The sequence below is a fragment of the Vigna umbellata genome, chromosome 8 (genome assembly GCF_029865625.1).
Source record: "Vigna umbellata cultivar VRB3 chromosome 8, Vumbellata_1.0, whole genome shotgun sequence".
Lineage (NCBI taxonomy): Eukaryota > Viridiplantae > Streptophyta > Magnoliopsida > Fabales > Fabaceae > Vigna > Vigna umbellata.
The window spans coordinates 17,564,952-17,581,566 of NC_142172.1; the positions used below are offsets into that span (position 1 = coordinate 17,564,952).

Genomic DNA, 16,615 nt, shown 5'->3' on the forward strand with positions numbered 1-16,615 from the left:
AGGATAACATTCAACTATTAATCACTTTTTTTTTAAGAACAAGTAGCATATATATTTTTTCATAATAAAGATTTTAAATATGATAACGAGTATCATGTATTGGGTTTTTATAAACATATTGAATATTGAATATATGATATAAATGAAAAATAATATAGACGTATACTTTGTAAATAGATTAGAATATCTAAATATTCTAATATAATTATGTAATTGTTTGATGATAAAAAAAATACGTCCCTATTATTTTTTTTCCAGCATAAAATTAGATGATACGTTGTGAGAGTTCTAAATTTCAGGAACATGCTCTACTCTACATAGAACTAATTATAAATCTGCATGCATCCCATATACCTGAAATGATAATTTTCTTTATTATCATATGATCAAATTAAAAGGTAGAAAAGGACTTATCATCCTTTGATTGATAATAAATCCTCAAAGGGATATTAAATTGGAATGTAAAGACAAGTCTAAACCAAAAAAGTGCATATAGGCTGTTTAAATTGAGTTGGTTGACACCTCGGTAAGTACAAATGATCATGAACTGGATAAATGTCACTTGGTGTAAAAGGCAGACAAATAAACATTAGTCTGTAAAAGTATTCTATGATAAAAAATAAACAAATAAAATAGGCTTATTGAATGCATAAATTTTTTAAGTAACATATATTTTCACCAGAGATCCAATAATAAGTCCTGAAAATAACTTTTGCAGGAATCAAAGTACATAACAATGAACCTTCTTTACTTTATGATGTTTTCATGTTTCAATCCAGAATAATATATGCTTTTTTTTCAGTGAAGTTTGAAGGCTGAACAAATTACAAAAAATTGCAAATTTATATTAACAATCTGACATAGCAACCTAATGAATAGTTTAATTGTTGCTAGATAATTAATATATATAAAAAAGAACTTAACATCAGATCCTATAAAATTGCACTCAATTGCACATTTAATAAAATGGAAATTAACTCTTTTTATTTGAATTTATTGACTTATTTAGTATTTATTATGATTAATCAAAATGAAAATCAAAATATTTTTCATCATGTTGAATCTCTAAAACCAATTTGAAACCAATTCATTTACTAAGAGTTTTCCATAACCAATCCAATTCAAAACTGTTCTGTATAAACCATTCTTTAAAATAATTAGCAATTGGATTAAGAATCAACCCGTTTTAGAGTGTTTAAAAAACCACAACATCTGGATTAAAACAAAATTTCAAACCCTTTATATTTTTGGGATAATCATTTTAGTTATATAAAATGTCTATTAATTTTATAGATGAAATGGTTAAAGTAGTAGAAAAAACAATTGGTAATAATTTTTAACAAAATATATTTTTTTCAACAATCTCATAATTAAAAAAATAATAATTAGAACTTTGACTTTTTTTTTTCAGTAGTTGGACATTTATTATATGGGGTGAATGCCGATATGAACCTTAAATATTAGAAATTGAAGACGACTATGGCTCTCTTGAATGCGTCCGCATAGGATTCTTCTCTTTTATAACTCTTGAGAAGAAAAAAATTAAAAATAAAAAGAAAAAGAAAATAACCTTTCCACTTATGAAAGAAGCACATTGGAAAATATAAAACAAGATATCCTTCTACTCTTCTATAGCTAGATCAACATAAACACTATTAGTATATTCAATAAGACAAATATCATATTACAAAAATCTTCACAATTTTTTTTTTTATAAAAATGTGTCTTATAATATAGTATCCAAAAGTTAAAGATTTATCTTAGTAACTATGTTAGGGAGGACATAGCATGAAGATTTGACATTATTTTTTAAATTACCAACTTCATACTTATCCTAAGAAGAAAAAGTAAAACAGTGAGAAATCTCACAAAATAACTAAAATAATTTATATAATATGAAGAGCACATCTATCAAAGAAGAAGAAGGTATTGATTCTCATTTATTTATCTGATAACAATTAAGGACACATTAACAAGATTAAGAAAAGTAATTCATTCAATACTACATTACCATCTTGGGAACATAAAAAAAGAACCGACAATTCCAACCCATTGACATTAACATGTGGTCCTCTGTTCCCTCTATCTATCTCTCTCTTTCTTCTTTTCATATTTCTTCTCTCTTTTTCTCTCTAGTGGTAAATTAAGTGTTTAATAGAAATTTTTTCCCTTTCTTAGTTAGTGACAAGAAATTAAAAAGAAGTTCTTAAAAGAGAAACAAAGCACGAAAAGTATCACTTAGAAGGAAACATATAGTGCAAACAAAAGAGTTGCTACAAATGAGATTGACTTTTTTTATATCTTAAACGGAAAATGTTGTTTCTTAATGTAATTAAAATGATGAATCTAAAAACAGAATCTAACTGATTTCATTTCATTGTAGAGCCAAATCTAGTATAAACCATTTTTTATCATTAATTAATCAGTTTTTTTAATACATTTAAATAAAAAATGTTGATGATGGGCGGCTGAAAAACAGCCCAATCTCAGCTTGAAGGTATTTAGACTTTGATACAGTGTATTTACTATAGAGCAAAGAGCTAAAATTGACTTATGATGAATTTTGGCTTAAGATTTTTTTAAAAATGTCCAATTTAACAACTGTAGCAACTGCTAGGATGATGACCGTGACATAACTAGTTAACTATGCACCAGCTTCAAGGTTTCATATACTAGAAAATTACCTTAAACTTTCGAATTTGCCTTTTGGTGATTAACATAGGTAACATTCCCCGTATGTAATGCAATTATGTCGGGTTTAAGTATTAGTTGTGGAACATGCATGGGTGAGTTAACTCATAAGCTGAAAAAGGACACAGAGATCTGGTGTACTTTCTACCTGTTTGTTGTTAGTACAGTTGACAATATCTTGTGGTCAAAGTTAAAATTGTTTTACCTATGTTATGGTTCTTATGGGGGTAGTACATCTTTCACTCTTTACACATGTATACTTTGTCTGCAAAAAAGTACAGCCACTCAACCACATTTTAGCTAATTAGGGTTACTTGTAAAACTTTAGTCACACATATCTTTTTGCATAACTTTTAGTGATAGATACATATGAACAAAGGTTAATATGATGTTTTGTTTGGTTAATTATGACGCATGAAGATTAGAAGCGATAAAGTAAGGTTAAGAAATTAAAGATGAAGAGAAAGAGAGAGGAAGTCCAAGGTTTGAATCTATCTATCTACTGAAACAACCTTTGTAATTACATAAGCCTACAAGAATGAATTGGCTACATCAAATGTAGTTGTCAGGCAGAGGCATGATCGGTTTGAGGTGATGAAAGCAACAATATGTATTAGACTATTATGACAACACGATCACGATCACCTTGAAAGCAACGACGAGATTCTTGAATATCGAAAATTTTGAATAGAAAAATGAGCCTAACGCTGCGCACCTCGTCACGAGATGATGGGCCACAGAGACCCATCTTAATGCACCGTATGACTCAGTAACTATGCAAATTGTTGGGACCACTTTTCGAATACGAACAACCCACCCCAACTTGCTCTCTTCAAATATATAATATAACACTAAGCACTTCTTAATTTAATATATATCCCCACTAACACCTGTTCAAATATTTCCCCTTTATATATAATCACCTTCTCTACTCATATATTTGGTAAAAAGGTTGTAGAAAGATATAAGGATGGATTTTTGCAAGGGTGTCTATCATATTTAAAATTTTAAATTAGATTTTATAAATTTGAGATTTAGGATCTTAGATAAAATCTTAAGTAAAAGAAAGAAAAAATTGTTTTCTTTAAAGCAGATCTTCTCTTAAAAATATTAAAGAAACATACTAGTAAAGTGGGCTCTTACAAAACTCTTTTATCAACATAAAACTTACAATGAGGTCTTAAAAATGATAATATCTAGGAGGATCTAAGAAAAAATAAATTAAAACTTCATGTTAAAGATTCTTTAGCCACCTTCATTATAATAAGAGTTAAGAATTATAATATGATGTCTTAATTTATTTTATACTTTAATGAGTGTCATATTTGATTGTTAAGGTTTTCAAGACAGAAATTTTCTTTTATTCTTATAACCTAAATTTTTAATTTTACACAATGTCACTATATTTGAAATATAGATATCTTCATGATGTAACATTGATAAATAAGATATATATATTTTTATATTAGTTTTTTTTACTTTTAAATTTTACAATATTCTAAAATGGTATTATCATTAATTAATCAATGTACAATTTCCAATATACTCTCTTATACCAAGATATATATATATGTTGAATGTGAAACTAAATAATTTTATAATTCTTCAATAGATAATAGAATAATAAATCTAACAAACAATATATCTTTTAAATCTTGTTAAAAATGATAATTTTACAAAATTGGATTGTAAAATTAAATTCATATTTACTTATATACTATAATAAACTATAAACAGGTGTTTTCACTCCTCAATAAAATTCTAAATTTCAAAAAGTTAACCACAAATATGAGATTTTGAGACTTCAAACTTGTAAAAACATATTCTTACACCTAACAACCGATAAAAACTGGGACCTGTAATGTCTCCTTTTGAAAAGAAATCATCATCGTAAAACTTTAAACTTGGAGTGCATTGAAATGCGAAACTGTGTTCATATTTTATTTATTAAAATATTAGCACAAAACCCATAAAATTATTATAAATTAATCTAAAAATGAAAAAAATAATAAAAAGCGGAAAAACATAGTACTAAAAGGAGGCACATCCTTTCGACCCATCAATACCAAAGAACATAGGTGATTTGATTTCTACTTCTACATCACATGTACGAATTCTTTTTGCCCCTTTCTCTCACTTTGCTCCTTCTTCTCTCTTGTGTGTAAGTGTACTATGTGTGTGTGTGTTTTGCTTCATTAAGTACCGACATGACTCCAACCTGTTGGGGTGGTGATTCATCTACTACTTCTACTTCGTAGAAATCGATGCTGCTACTTATTCTTCTTCTACTTTTACTACTCACTCTCAGAAGTGAGTGTTATCCCTTTCTTTAGTTGCTCCTCCTCGTCCCAGATAATGCGTCTTCGCAGCTCAATCTGTTAAACTTTACTTTAACTTCAACTGCTATATTGTATATATCTGTGTATTTTTATCTTCGTGTTCCACTTGGAAGCATTAAAGTTTTGTTTTGAGACTCACGGTTCAGGATCTCAGCAACAATCTTGCTTTCTTTTATATAATTTTATTGGTATACTATGCTGATTGAAGTTTACTTTTTTGTCTTTTTTATATTTCAGCTCTCCTTTTGCTTGATGCTGGCGTCGATGAGTGGAGAAATCTGAGGCAGATTAGTGGTTTTTAGGTACTTCGTGGAGCTAAGAGAATCTTGAAAGCTAGAGGTAGACATAGACATGCCACCTTGTTATTTTGTTTGCCTTTGTTGGAAAATTGTTCTCTTTTTTAATTGCTTTTTTAGTACTTTTTTTTTTTCGTTTTAACTGTTTTTGAATCTTTTCTTACAGGAAGTAGTTTACTTTATCAACCTGGTGGTATTAAGACATCGTTTGGAGGCTGAAAATGGCGATGCAGACTGCTTACCTGAAAGAACACGAAGGAATTGTTCACAATTCTGTTGGACAGTTGTCGTCTGGAACTTCCGCTCCATGGTGGAATGGCTTAGGATCTCAACCAGTTTATGGAGATTATTGTGGCCAAAACAAGCCCTTTTCGTTGGAGTTTTCGAACTACATCGACCCATTTGCTGGTGGTAAGCAAGCAGTACGAGGAGCTGAGCCAGTGATCGATAGAGGACATGCAACCCAGTTTTCCATCTTTCCAGGTATTAAATTTGGTTTTTGATGTATTTCTACCAGAGTTGCATCATTGCATGATTTGGTTCTATTGCTTATACCAAATTGCAATGCTTATGAATTGTTATGATAGTTGTAACTATACATAACAATTCATAAAAGATAGAGCAACATGCAACTGGTGTCTTATAACACAAATGCCTGTTTTGGAGAAATCTGAAACAAGGGAAGCTGTAGATTTGGGTAGTCTACCTTTTTTCAAAACAAAAAACATTTGCATGCACTATTTCCAGCTTTGCATGTATATATTTGAGTTACAGTATGTGTGTAATGGAGAGATCAAAGAGTTTGGTTCCTGTTGGCACTGAAATTAGTACCAAATTTGCAATGTAACTACGGAGTTACTGATATTTTAAACAAAAGGCTATGTTATCCAAGTCTTTGATATTCATTCAATTTTTTGTGTTATCTAAAGTGTTTGATATTCAATTTCTGGCTCTAACCAGCTTAAAAAGCTTGGACTTGCAGCTACTGAGATTGTTTCCGCCGAACTAAAACAACGTTTTTCCAGTGAAAGCCATGACTCGCGAGCACATATCAACCTTTGGTTATCAGCTTTGAGACATGGACAAAAAATGGAGAAATGGTCCCCCCTCCTTGCTTTCTGCATGGCTTCCTCACTCCTATACTACATATTCAATCTGAATAAATAAATAAATAAATATTTCTTTTAAGAAAAAATGACTGCAGATCTAGTTGAGTTTTTAAAAACATTCTTGAATTTTGAGGGCAAAACCTTTTCCACAGTCTACAGTTTCTCTTATGGGGCTTCTTCTCTGCCTTATGAGCCTCATTGTCTAATCAGTATACTTTTAGTGAAAGACAAAAAATGGGAAAGTAATTTTCAAAAAATGTCCACTAGCCTCTGGAGAACCTCTTGCATGGCCAATCAGATGATTTTGTTTGACCTAGCATTAGTTGAAGCTTGAAACTAATTTGTTGTACAACGGTATTATATTACAGGGTTTACCACACAAAGATGAGTTTAAGTTGAGGGTTGCTATTAGTTAATAATCATTAGGGCAGAGGCTGCATTAATGCGATGCATTCACTCAGACTTTTAACTCACTGTAGCAGACGCAGAGAAAGCAAAGGAAATTGCACTTATGACTTCTTCAGAGCGAAGACCATTTATTGATTGTTGAGCCAATTCTGGCACAGTGGTTTCTCCCCCCTCTTTTAGTACTGTTTCCAAAGTTACCTAAACAGCTTTAATCTTAAAAAGAGCTGTAAAAATATTATCAGGAAAAAAAAAAAAGTTACATCACTCTCATTTAACCTGCTGACAAAAATGAGATTATGCATTTTAAGGCCTTCCTTAACATTTTCTATTTATCTGAAATATCTTCTTTTTCCCTTTTAAATTTTTTTAAGTGAGAAATTTTGTTGCATTCAACGCTTGGAATTTTCCTATGCTAATCATACATTTCTTCTTCAGATGAATGTAAAATGTTAGGCGATGCCCAAAATCCTCAGCCAGCCATAGGACTGCAGCCATCACTTGCTGAGCCCACCAACAATTTCGACATAGGGTTTAATCAGCCTATGGTAAAACCTCTAACAAAACTACCCTTTTGTTATTTTACTATTTTATTTCTGCTGGGCATAATTTAAAATGTTTGGCACGTTTTCCTTCCTAGATGTGTGCACCATATCCCTGTATGGAGCAATTCTGTGGGATCTCAGCTTACGGACCTCAAATTTCGGTTTGTCTTTACCTCAATCAGTTTCCTAATCTAAATAAATCAAGTCTAGTGCTTTTAACATGCTTAAATGGGAATTATTTTATCTCTGCAGTGTATGAACATATGAAAAAGCAAGAAATCAATTCCTACAATTATCTATCCATGTTTATGAAAGTCTTACATAGTCTTTAAATGTAATAACTGAATTGTAGAATGTGTTACTGGGTTTATATGTCTGCATACCCTAGATATACATTAGGTTCTAAACAAAGGGCAAGGTGAATAAGCTAGTTCTTCCAGAAGAAAGAGAGATCTCAAAATTAAAAATCATTTAATAATCATGATTCCAGCATAGTTTATGCATCAGCATTATCGTTTTAATAAAAGAAGTTATCATTTGTTCACCTTCTGTAATCTTTCACTGTTTATTAATTCATATGTATGCATCCATATTTAATAAACTAGGGACGTATAATGCTTCCGCATAACATGGCATCTGATGATGCACCAACCTTCGTGAATGCTAAGCAGTACCATGGAATCATCAGACGAAGGCAGTCACGTGCCAAGGCTGTTCTTGAGAATAAACTCATCAAACGTCGCAAGGTATGATCATATGCGTGGGCATCCCAAAACTTTTTGTCATATGATGATACTCGAAAGACAACGTTTGGTAATGTCTGAATACTCGTGAAACAGTTTTCTTTTCGTTAATACGATTCGTGTTTGTCTTGCAGCCTTACATGCATGAGTCACGCCATCTACATGCAATGAGGCGACCAAGAGGAAATGGTGGTCGTTTCTTGAACACAAGAAACTCCAATAATGGAAATGGTGGAAATGATTCTGAAGTGAATAACATGGGTGGCCTACAATTTCTGTCCAGCGCCTCTCAGAGTTCTGAAATGCTGCAATCTGATGTTGGAATAAATTCACCAATGGAGACAGATGAATGCAGTCCAAACATGTCTAGTACAGAAGTGAATAGCATGTTTTCGAGGGAAGGTTTCGATGGCTTTTCTGTGAATCCTCTTGGATCTTCGGTTCTTCCTCTAGGATCTCCTGTGTATCCTCTTGGATCTTCTGTCCATTCGTTAACTAACTTGGTAGGTAGTGGAAATGGTGTTAGCATGCCCACTAGATGGGCTTAATGTGTTTGATTTTCTAGGAGAACAAGTGGGTTTGGTGTGATGTTGCACCGAACACGCCCCTTGAAAAAGACCAGATGAAGAAATTCTCTTGCACTTTTCTAGTGTTTATTGTGACAAATTTAGTTCTGGAAAACTTCGTTCTATCTGATTTAGGGAAACCATTCTTGGCTAAGCTTAGGCCATTCATCCATGGCTCACCAGATTCTGCAAAGGGCTTCCATGACATGGATGTATTATACATGGTAATGGCCATGCAGTCTACGTGATGTCTGTGCTAAATAACGTTAATTCTGAGTGAGTGCAAGCTTTTAGTTTGGTTCTGAATTTCTGACTTTGTGTGGAGCTGTGTAATATGCATCTTAGAACTCCGAACTGTGACATTAGTTGGAAAAATAAAACATTGTTTTGGGAGGCTAAGCCTAGAAGGGAATAGGTATGTCATAGTAGCATGCAAGATTTATAACCAAACTCTTATGTGGCTTTGAATGAAAGGCTCACATGCTTCTTAAATATTTCTGAACTATTTTGAATTATTCTGTGTGGTTTTGAAGTTGCTTAGGCCAAATTAGCTGGTAGAAACCCATAGTAATGCAGGAAATGATTTAGCCTGTTCTTTGCTCCCAACCAGTTGTCACGAAAGTTAACCTTTTGTTTTAAAAAAAATGTTCAATCCTTTTACTGATGTGATTAGGGTTTTGATTCTCCCACGGGATCTCAAAGTATTCCTGCATGTTTTGGTTTTTTAGGTTGAATATAGGACTGAATTTTTTGGTCATGCTTAAGTTCTTGTCTCATCTCTAATAATGTTATGAATCTTGTTATCCACTCATTTGATGAATTAGTTCAAGTTTAAAGATTGAACTCTATTAGTTAAATAAGTCAAACATAGATTTTATAGAATTGAGAGTATTATATTGATTGCAAACTGTATGTATTATATACATAAATAATAATAATAATAATAACAACATACTTTTAAAACAAATTATATATATATATATATATATATATATATATATATATATATATATTTAATTTATAAATGATATTTTTAAGAATCAAAATTTACACGAGTAATAATAAAGTATCTTCAAAAGGAAAATTTGTCATTTTCATTCTTAAAGATTTTTTTATTCCTCCGTATTAAAGATTTTGAGACTTAATTAAATAATCTTATATTGTTTAATTAAGGCAACTAAAAATTTATAGAAAAATCTTATATAAAATACTAAATAAATAAACACATAATATTTATAGAAAAATCATAAGTAAAAAAAGAGAACCAAATTATAAATATGTGTTAAATGAGTCAATGCCAAATCTTATATTGTTTAATTAAGGCAACTAAAAATTTGAAGTTATTTTGTTAAAATAATATAAGCATGTCAACCAAAGAGTTTATGCCTGGGATGGTGGTAAGTTTTAATTTTCTGTTTTTAAATATAGTTTTGAAAACAAAACAAAATCCTACTTTAAAAATTTAGGGTTGAAATGGCTTTTAATCTGTTTCAAAGTATTGTTGAGCCAGTTTTAAAATGTCTTCGGTCGCTCTCTTATTTTTAGTTTAGCTTTGTTGTTTTTATTGTTCAATAAGAAGAACAGTAGGATGACTTATTTCCATTCATTTGATACATGTTATAAAAATAAAATGATTATATAAGAATAAAATGATCAAAAAAGAGTAAATTTTATGCTTTAAAAAAAATATAGTATTAAATAAATGTGATTATGTATATTAATTGTTCCTCTCCAACCCTTTATTAGAGAGTTGAGATCTATGGATCATGGAAGTTTAGTTTTTCGACAATAAATAAACAGTGACAGAGTTTATAAGAGGTTTCGATCTCGTTACCAAATTTACTAATTTTTAATTTTCTTTTCTAAGAGCATAATTAAGAGTAAATATCTTTGGTCACCAAAAAGAATGTAAATATTTTATATTATTTATTTTTTATAAGAGAATTAAGAAGAGAAGTCTTATCCATACTATTTTGAATTTGGAGAAATTGATAAAAAATGACAATTTTACTATTTATATAGTTTTGGAGTTAAGGTAAAATATAATTTAAATATATTTTTTTCATCTTTCGAAATATTAATGTTTTAATTTTAAATTCATCAAATGATTTCCTATATAGAAAGTTCATTTTTACTTGATATAAAAGAATGAAAAATGATTATTTGACGTACTTGAATTTTTTATATTTATTTGATATTATTTTTACTTTTTTTAAAAAAAAAAATATAAACTTTTATATTTTTATGATAATTTTATTCTTATATCATGTGTCAAGTGTAAAAATATGTTATATGATACGATTTTTTTAAAATAATCTCTCACAAACCAATTTCGTGACATCTTCGTCCTCTTGTCCACAAAAGAATGCAAACAGTGTAAAGTGATATGCTTTAGCAAAATGAACTTTATTAATTTTACTTGAAAATTAAGTACTAAAATTATGCTTAATTTAAATATATTATTTTCACCTTCTAAAATTATTGATGACCAACGCATTGAGTAAATTAAATTCAATGTTAATATATTGATAAACAACATAGTTTTATGTATAAGTTTTGTGAATAATAAATAATACGTTAGAGGATTTATTTAGACCTAAATGTAAAATTATTTAAGAATATAAATGATTAATTATGAATTTACTTGAATTCATAAAATCCAATTTGAATTATTACAAACGTATAACTACCTTCTTTTAAATTTAAACATTTCTTATATTCTAAAAGACTGAGGACAAAAAATCTTTCTGGATATATAAAGATTACGTTATTCTTTTATGACTACTGTAAAATTACTGTTTGAAAATATTATAAAATAAATATAAAGGATTAAATTTTGTTTTATGAATTATTATGGTATGGACCTTAGAACAGAGTTTAGGTCCATTCAGTTGTGCTCTCTTCTGCTTCTATCTTATACTTAATTTCTATTGCCTTAGATGTTTGTTTGTAGCGCTTCAGTTATCATATGTTAATAGAATCGGTTTGACTACTTTTAACAAGACGTAAAAAGTTATTTAAAAAAACATACAATTATTTTTAAATTCTTTTAATAAATAAATAATATTATTATTCTAGTTAACCAAAATAAATATCAAAAATACGATTATTCTAACTCAAATAAATATTAATAATAAATAAAGTTAATGTAGATTTGGATCGTGATAATATTGTGGACATTAACTGAACATTAACTAAGTTATATATTATTATCAATCCATTCCTGATAATAATTATTTTAAATTTAACTACTTAGATTTAAATACGAAAAATCTCATCACTCGTAATTTTCTCTTAATATCTTCACATTTATATTTATAAATCTTTCCAACTTATATTTTTATTCGTATTTATAAATCTTTTTACATTCATCATTCACTCAGATCTCATTCATCCCCTCATCTTCTTCATTTACACCATCCTTTTTATTTACACTCATTTTTTTTAAAATCTGTCAAACAAATATAAATTAAATTAATATTAAAATTATATTTTATTTAGTATAGACTAAATCAATACTAAATATAATACTTTTTAAAATAAATGTAAACTGTGTGGATTAAAAAAATGAAAAAAAATCAAAATATAATGATATATAAAGTCTCAAAAATTATTGTTACAATGGGAGTTTAGGTTAATGATAAGATATCACAATTATAGAGACAAATATGAAAAAAAATGGTGTTTTTTTTTTCTTTTTTTCGATCTGGGCTTTTTTCTCCCTTTCTCTGCTGCATCGGATCACCACCCATATGTCAATCCCCAACTTCTATCTCTCTTTCCTCGTTGCTTAGAAAAAAAGAACTTGTATATTTAATGTTCCTTATAATTATTTGAATGATTATCTCATTCTAAATATATTGGCGACCATCACTTTAAACTATAACTTTTTTTTTCTTTCAATTTTTGAAAGTGAAAAAATATCATATTAAAGAGGATGTTATCAAGATATCTAGCATAATTGTTGTCTCTATATTCTTCATTCCTGAATTTTTTTAGAATATTCTAAATTTGAAAGTGTATTTTATATACCTCAATACTTTCTTGGTAGCTTGGAGATACATTTTTGTGGGATGATCCATATATATGCTTAACAGACTAATAACAAACATGATATTAGGAAGAGTATGCAGTTAGATTAATTAAGATATCAATTAGCTACTTGTATTAAGTTTTGTTCACTCTAATTTCATTGTTGTCCTTCATGAGTTTGTACCTTAAAATAATTGGATTATGAATTAGATTGCACTTATTCATATCAAACATTTTTGACTTTTTTTTGGATGTTTCTTTTGATAAACAAAAATACCTTTTTTTACTTTACAGGACTTTTATGCCAAGAAATCATCTCAGTTTTCCAATATATGACTTATCAAACTCATGCATCATAAAATATTTAAATTCTTCAAACATATATTCATTATTGCCCATAAAAATAAGATAATCAACATAGAAACATATAATCAAGATTTTACCTTCATCTTCAACTTTGATAAAGAGGGTATGGTTATAAGGAAATCACCTAAAATCTTCCTCAACAAAGTATGACTTTATATCTTCTTTGACAAGGAAGGTTTTAGTCAATGTCCTTGTGAGCATACCTTGTTATTAAAGTTGGAGATGGAGATACAACCTTGATTGTATGTCTTTATGTGGATGATCTTATTTTTACGAGCAATGATGAACATGTGTTTGAACAATTTAAAAATTCTATTATTCATGATTTTGATATATCAAATTTTGGACAAATGAGATACTTTTTTGGTACAGTCCTACAAAGTCAAAAAGGTATTTTTATTTGTTAAAAGAAATATGCCCAAGGAATGTTGGAAAGGCTTGATATGAATAAGTGAAATCCAATCCATAATCCAATTGTTTCAGGGTGCAAACTCATGAAGGGATGAAAATGGAATTAGATTAGACACACTCGATACAAGCAACTAATTGACAGCTTTTATGTACCTAATTGTTACTCACCTGATATCATGTTTGTTGTCAATCTTTTAAGCAGATATATAGAGCACCATGAAGAAATGCATCTCCAAGCTGCTAAAAAAGTATTGAAATATATAAAAGGAACTTTCAAAATTGGAATATTATGCAGAAAGGTAGGAGTTGAGAATTGGTTACTTATACAGACCATGATTATGCTAGAGATTTGAATGATAGGGAAAGTATTTCAGGTTATGTTTTTTTTATTAAGTTCAGGTGTTGTTTCTTACCAAGAAACCACCAATAATCACTTTATCTACCTGAAGCTGAGTTTGTAGTTACCGTGTTATGTTCCTGTCAAGCCATTTGAATAAGGAAAATTTTAATTGATTTTAATCATCTCATAACATATGGCACAATGATTTTCTGCAATAATAATTCACCTATTGAATTCTTAAAAAATCCAATTTTTTATGGTCGTAGCAAGCATAAAGATATCAAATTTTATTTTTTTTGGAAGCTCACAAAGAATGAAACCGTAAAACTAGTCCTTTGTCATACTCAATAATAGGTCACACACATAATGACCAAACCATTCAAGCTTTGATCATTTTGTGAAGCTTCCAAATTTATTAACAGTTTGTTCCGATTCAAATATAAACTGAATACAAAGTTTTTATTATAGATTTAAATTAGATTTCAAAAGTCTGTTAATTAATGCTTTGAATAATCCAAATCTTTTAAGGATTTATCTAATGTTTTCCTAATTATTCTCCACATTAATAAGTTATAAAATGTGGGTTTCAGTTTTTATGTCTTCTCTATAAGGCTATATATTAGTTATCAATTAATAAATAAATATGATTTTTCAGCTCAATTATTTTAAATTCACAACAATATATATATATATATATATATATATATATATATATATATATATATATATATATATATATATATATATATATATATATATATATGACCATAATTCAATTGACATTACTTATAATAAAAAAGTTAAATTAAATTTATTGGTATTTTATCTTGTACCATTTAATTTTGGAACATTTCTTCCTTCACTTCCAACACTTCTTTCTATATCTTCATATATTTTAAAATTTCAATTTTTTATTATTTTTAATTCTAGACTATATAATCTTTTTGAAATGAAATAATTCTAAATATAAAAAGCCATATAATATAAAAAAACTGTACTACATGTAGTTAAAAATAAAAAAATTACATTTTAAATTATATATTTAAAATTTAATTATTTATATTTTAAATTATATAATCTGAAATTTAAAATGTAATTATATAAGATCTGAATGATGGAGTGGAAGCGGATGTGGAAGAAGAGGATGGGGCAGAGGTGGAAGAAGAAGATGGGCTGGAGGTGGAAGAAAGTATAGAGGTAGCATGGGGAAGGAGAAGGGAAGAAAACGAGGGCAAATTTTACTTTTCATTTTTCTTACCGAGGTGCAGGAAGAAAGTATGGAGATGCAGCAAGAAATTTTTTAACTTTCTCGTTCCTTCTCAATTTTTGACACTATTGTTTCCAACAAAAAGTTTACTGCATTAAAAAACGAATCTTTCCTTTGCTGATCAGGCTGAGATAGGATTATAATAAGCCAATAGCAAAACTTCTCACAAAACTAACTCTTTGTAATTTAAGTATTCTATGTCTATGAACATAATATAAAATGTTTGCCTCGCTTTCCTTTCTAGAAATATGCATCAATTGTATCGGATCTTCTCAGCTTATTTCCTCTTTACCTTAACTAGTTTTGAATCTATAAAACTTTTGGTTTCATCTTTGTACAGTATCTTTAAACATGAGAAAGCAAAAAATAAATACAGATAACTACCAATCCATTTTTTTTATGGTTGTGAAACTCAGTCTGTAATAAAGGGAATTGTGTTGTGCGTTGTTACCATATGTTTTTATGTCTGTGAGCCTTTAGATGAACAGCTCATGTGTGCTAAAAAACATAAATGAGCGTAAAAGAGATATAAGAAAAACAGTAAAACTGTCTATCCTTAACATAAAAGGATAATGTTGTACATATTAGAATTGGTTGAGATTTGGAAAAACCACCAAAAAATGTTCATGGAAATGTGTAGTCCTCACGTTCTCATTCAAGTCAAAATTTCCAGCTTTAATTGGACATGAAAAATTCTGAAAATGTTCACAAAAAAATGAAAGTTCCTTCTGTACAAATTTGCCTCGACTAATCTATCCTAGTTTCTATCATAGCTTGATTTACAGCAGCTCATTCAAGCGAGAAGTGATGTTTAGAAACTCATCCTCGTTGCATGGAATTGTGAGGCCACCCGTTGGATGATCATATCCAAATTCTTCTTGAGCTTGGCATAGTAAATGTTGAAATGAAGGTTGGTTCAAGAATGATATTGGAATCACAAAGCGTCTCATGTTAACTCCAACATAGACTGCAAGATAGCCTTTTGGGACTTCAACTCCCTTGCGAGTTGCTTTGGATGCTGAAAATGATCCCTGTCTAACAATACCTGGGATGCGGAAACCCATTGTTTTTATTTCTCTCACAAACAAACAATATGTTCTGTGATGTCAAACTCTTTGTGAGGATGAAATTTTGGAATTCTGATGCTTCAGAATGCGAATGACTTGGGTTGCTTGACGATTCAAAACAATAGTGTATATATAGTCCCTAATGAGAACTCTGTGAATGATTTTTGGTAAGGCCATGATGGGGTCCAAGGAGGAACAGATATCACATGGTATTGTCTTAGATACCTCATTCATGGATTAATGAGAATGCATGCCATATCCCACATTCTACCTTCTAAGAAAGTGGCAATAAGTTAGATACAACATCAAAGCTGAAACCTTATTCTTGTTCACTCATTGATAGACATGTAGTAGACATACTGCAGACATCTCACATGTTTATTTAAATGAGACTATTATGCTGTTGATATATGCAGCTTTCATGTACCAACTAACACA

The 16,615-nt window shown here is 29.4% G+C and overlaps 2 protein-coding genes across 4 annotated transcripts; one reads left to right on the forward strand and one right to left on the reverse strand.

The window, feature by feature from the left end:
- The first annotated feature begins 4,710 nt into the window (after positions 1–4,710).
- LOC124833122 (nuclear transcription factor Y subunit A-10-like) lies at positions 4,711–9,093 on the forward strand. Of its 3 annotated transcripts, none has more exons than XM_047307514.2 (7): positions 4,711–4,798; positions 5,268–5,369; positions 5,493–5,809; positions 7,279–7,388; positions 7,481–7,546; positions 7,991–8,131; positions 8,263–9,093. In XM_047307514.2, exons 3-7 carry the CDS (start codon positions 5,548–5,550, stop codon positions 8,674–8,676), a joined length of 993 nt encoding a protein of 330 aa, XP_047163470.1. In that variant the 5' UTR covers positions 4,711–4,798; positions 5,268–5,369; positions 5,493–5,547; the 3' UTR covers positions 8,677–9,093. The 3 variants fall into 3 exon arrangements, with proteins under 3 accessions (XP_047163470.1, XP_087953133.1, XP_087953132.1); XM_088097007.1 differs by having other exon boundaries at positions 4,786–4,852; XM_088097006.1 differs by lacking the exon at positions 4,711–4,798 and adding an exon at positions 4,874–5,001.
- Positions 9,094–15,637: 6,544 nt separating this feature from the next.
- Positions 15,638–16,463, reverse strand: LOC148194158 (auxin-induced protein X10A-like). Its single transcript, XM_088097577.1, has one exon. It carries the CDS (start codon positions 16,172–16,174, stop codon positions 15,890–15,892), a length of 285 nt encoding a protein of 94 aa, XP_087953703.1. The 5' UTR covers positions 16,175–16,463; the 3' UTR covers positions 15,638–15,889.
- Between the last annotated feature and the right edge of the window lie 152 nt (positions 16,464–16,615).

What these genes read in the sequence shown, in the direction of transcription:
- LOC124833122 (XM_047307514.2), top strand. Translation starts at nt 5,548, where the DNA reads ATGGCGATGCAGACTGCTTACCTGAAAGAACACGAAGGAATTGTTCAC. An exon ending in TAGGGTTTAATCAGCCTATG is followed by an intron (nt 7,389 to 7,480) that starts GTAAAACCTCTA and finishes TTTCCTTCCTAG; the next exon opens with ATGTGTGCACCATATCCCTG. An exon ending in CTTACGGACCTCAAATTTCG is followed by an intron (nt 7,547 to 7,990) that starts GTTTGTCTTTAC and finishes TTAATAAACTAG; the next exon opens with GGACGTATAATGCTTCCGCA.
- LOC148194158 (XM_088097577.1), bottom strand. Translation starts at nt 16,174, where the DNA reads ATGGGTTTCCGCATCCCAGGTATTGTTAGACAGGGATCATTTTCAGCA.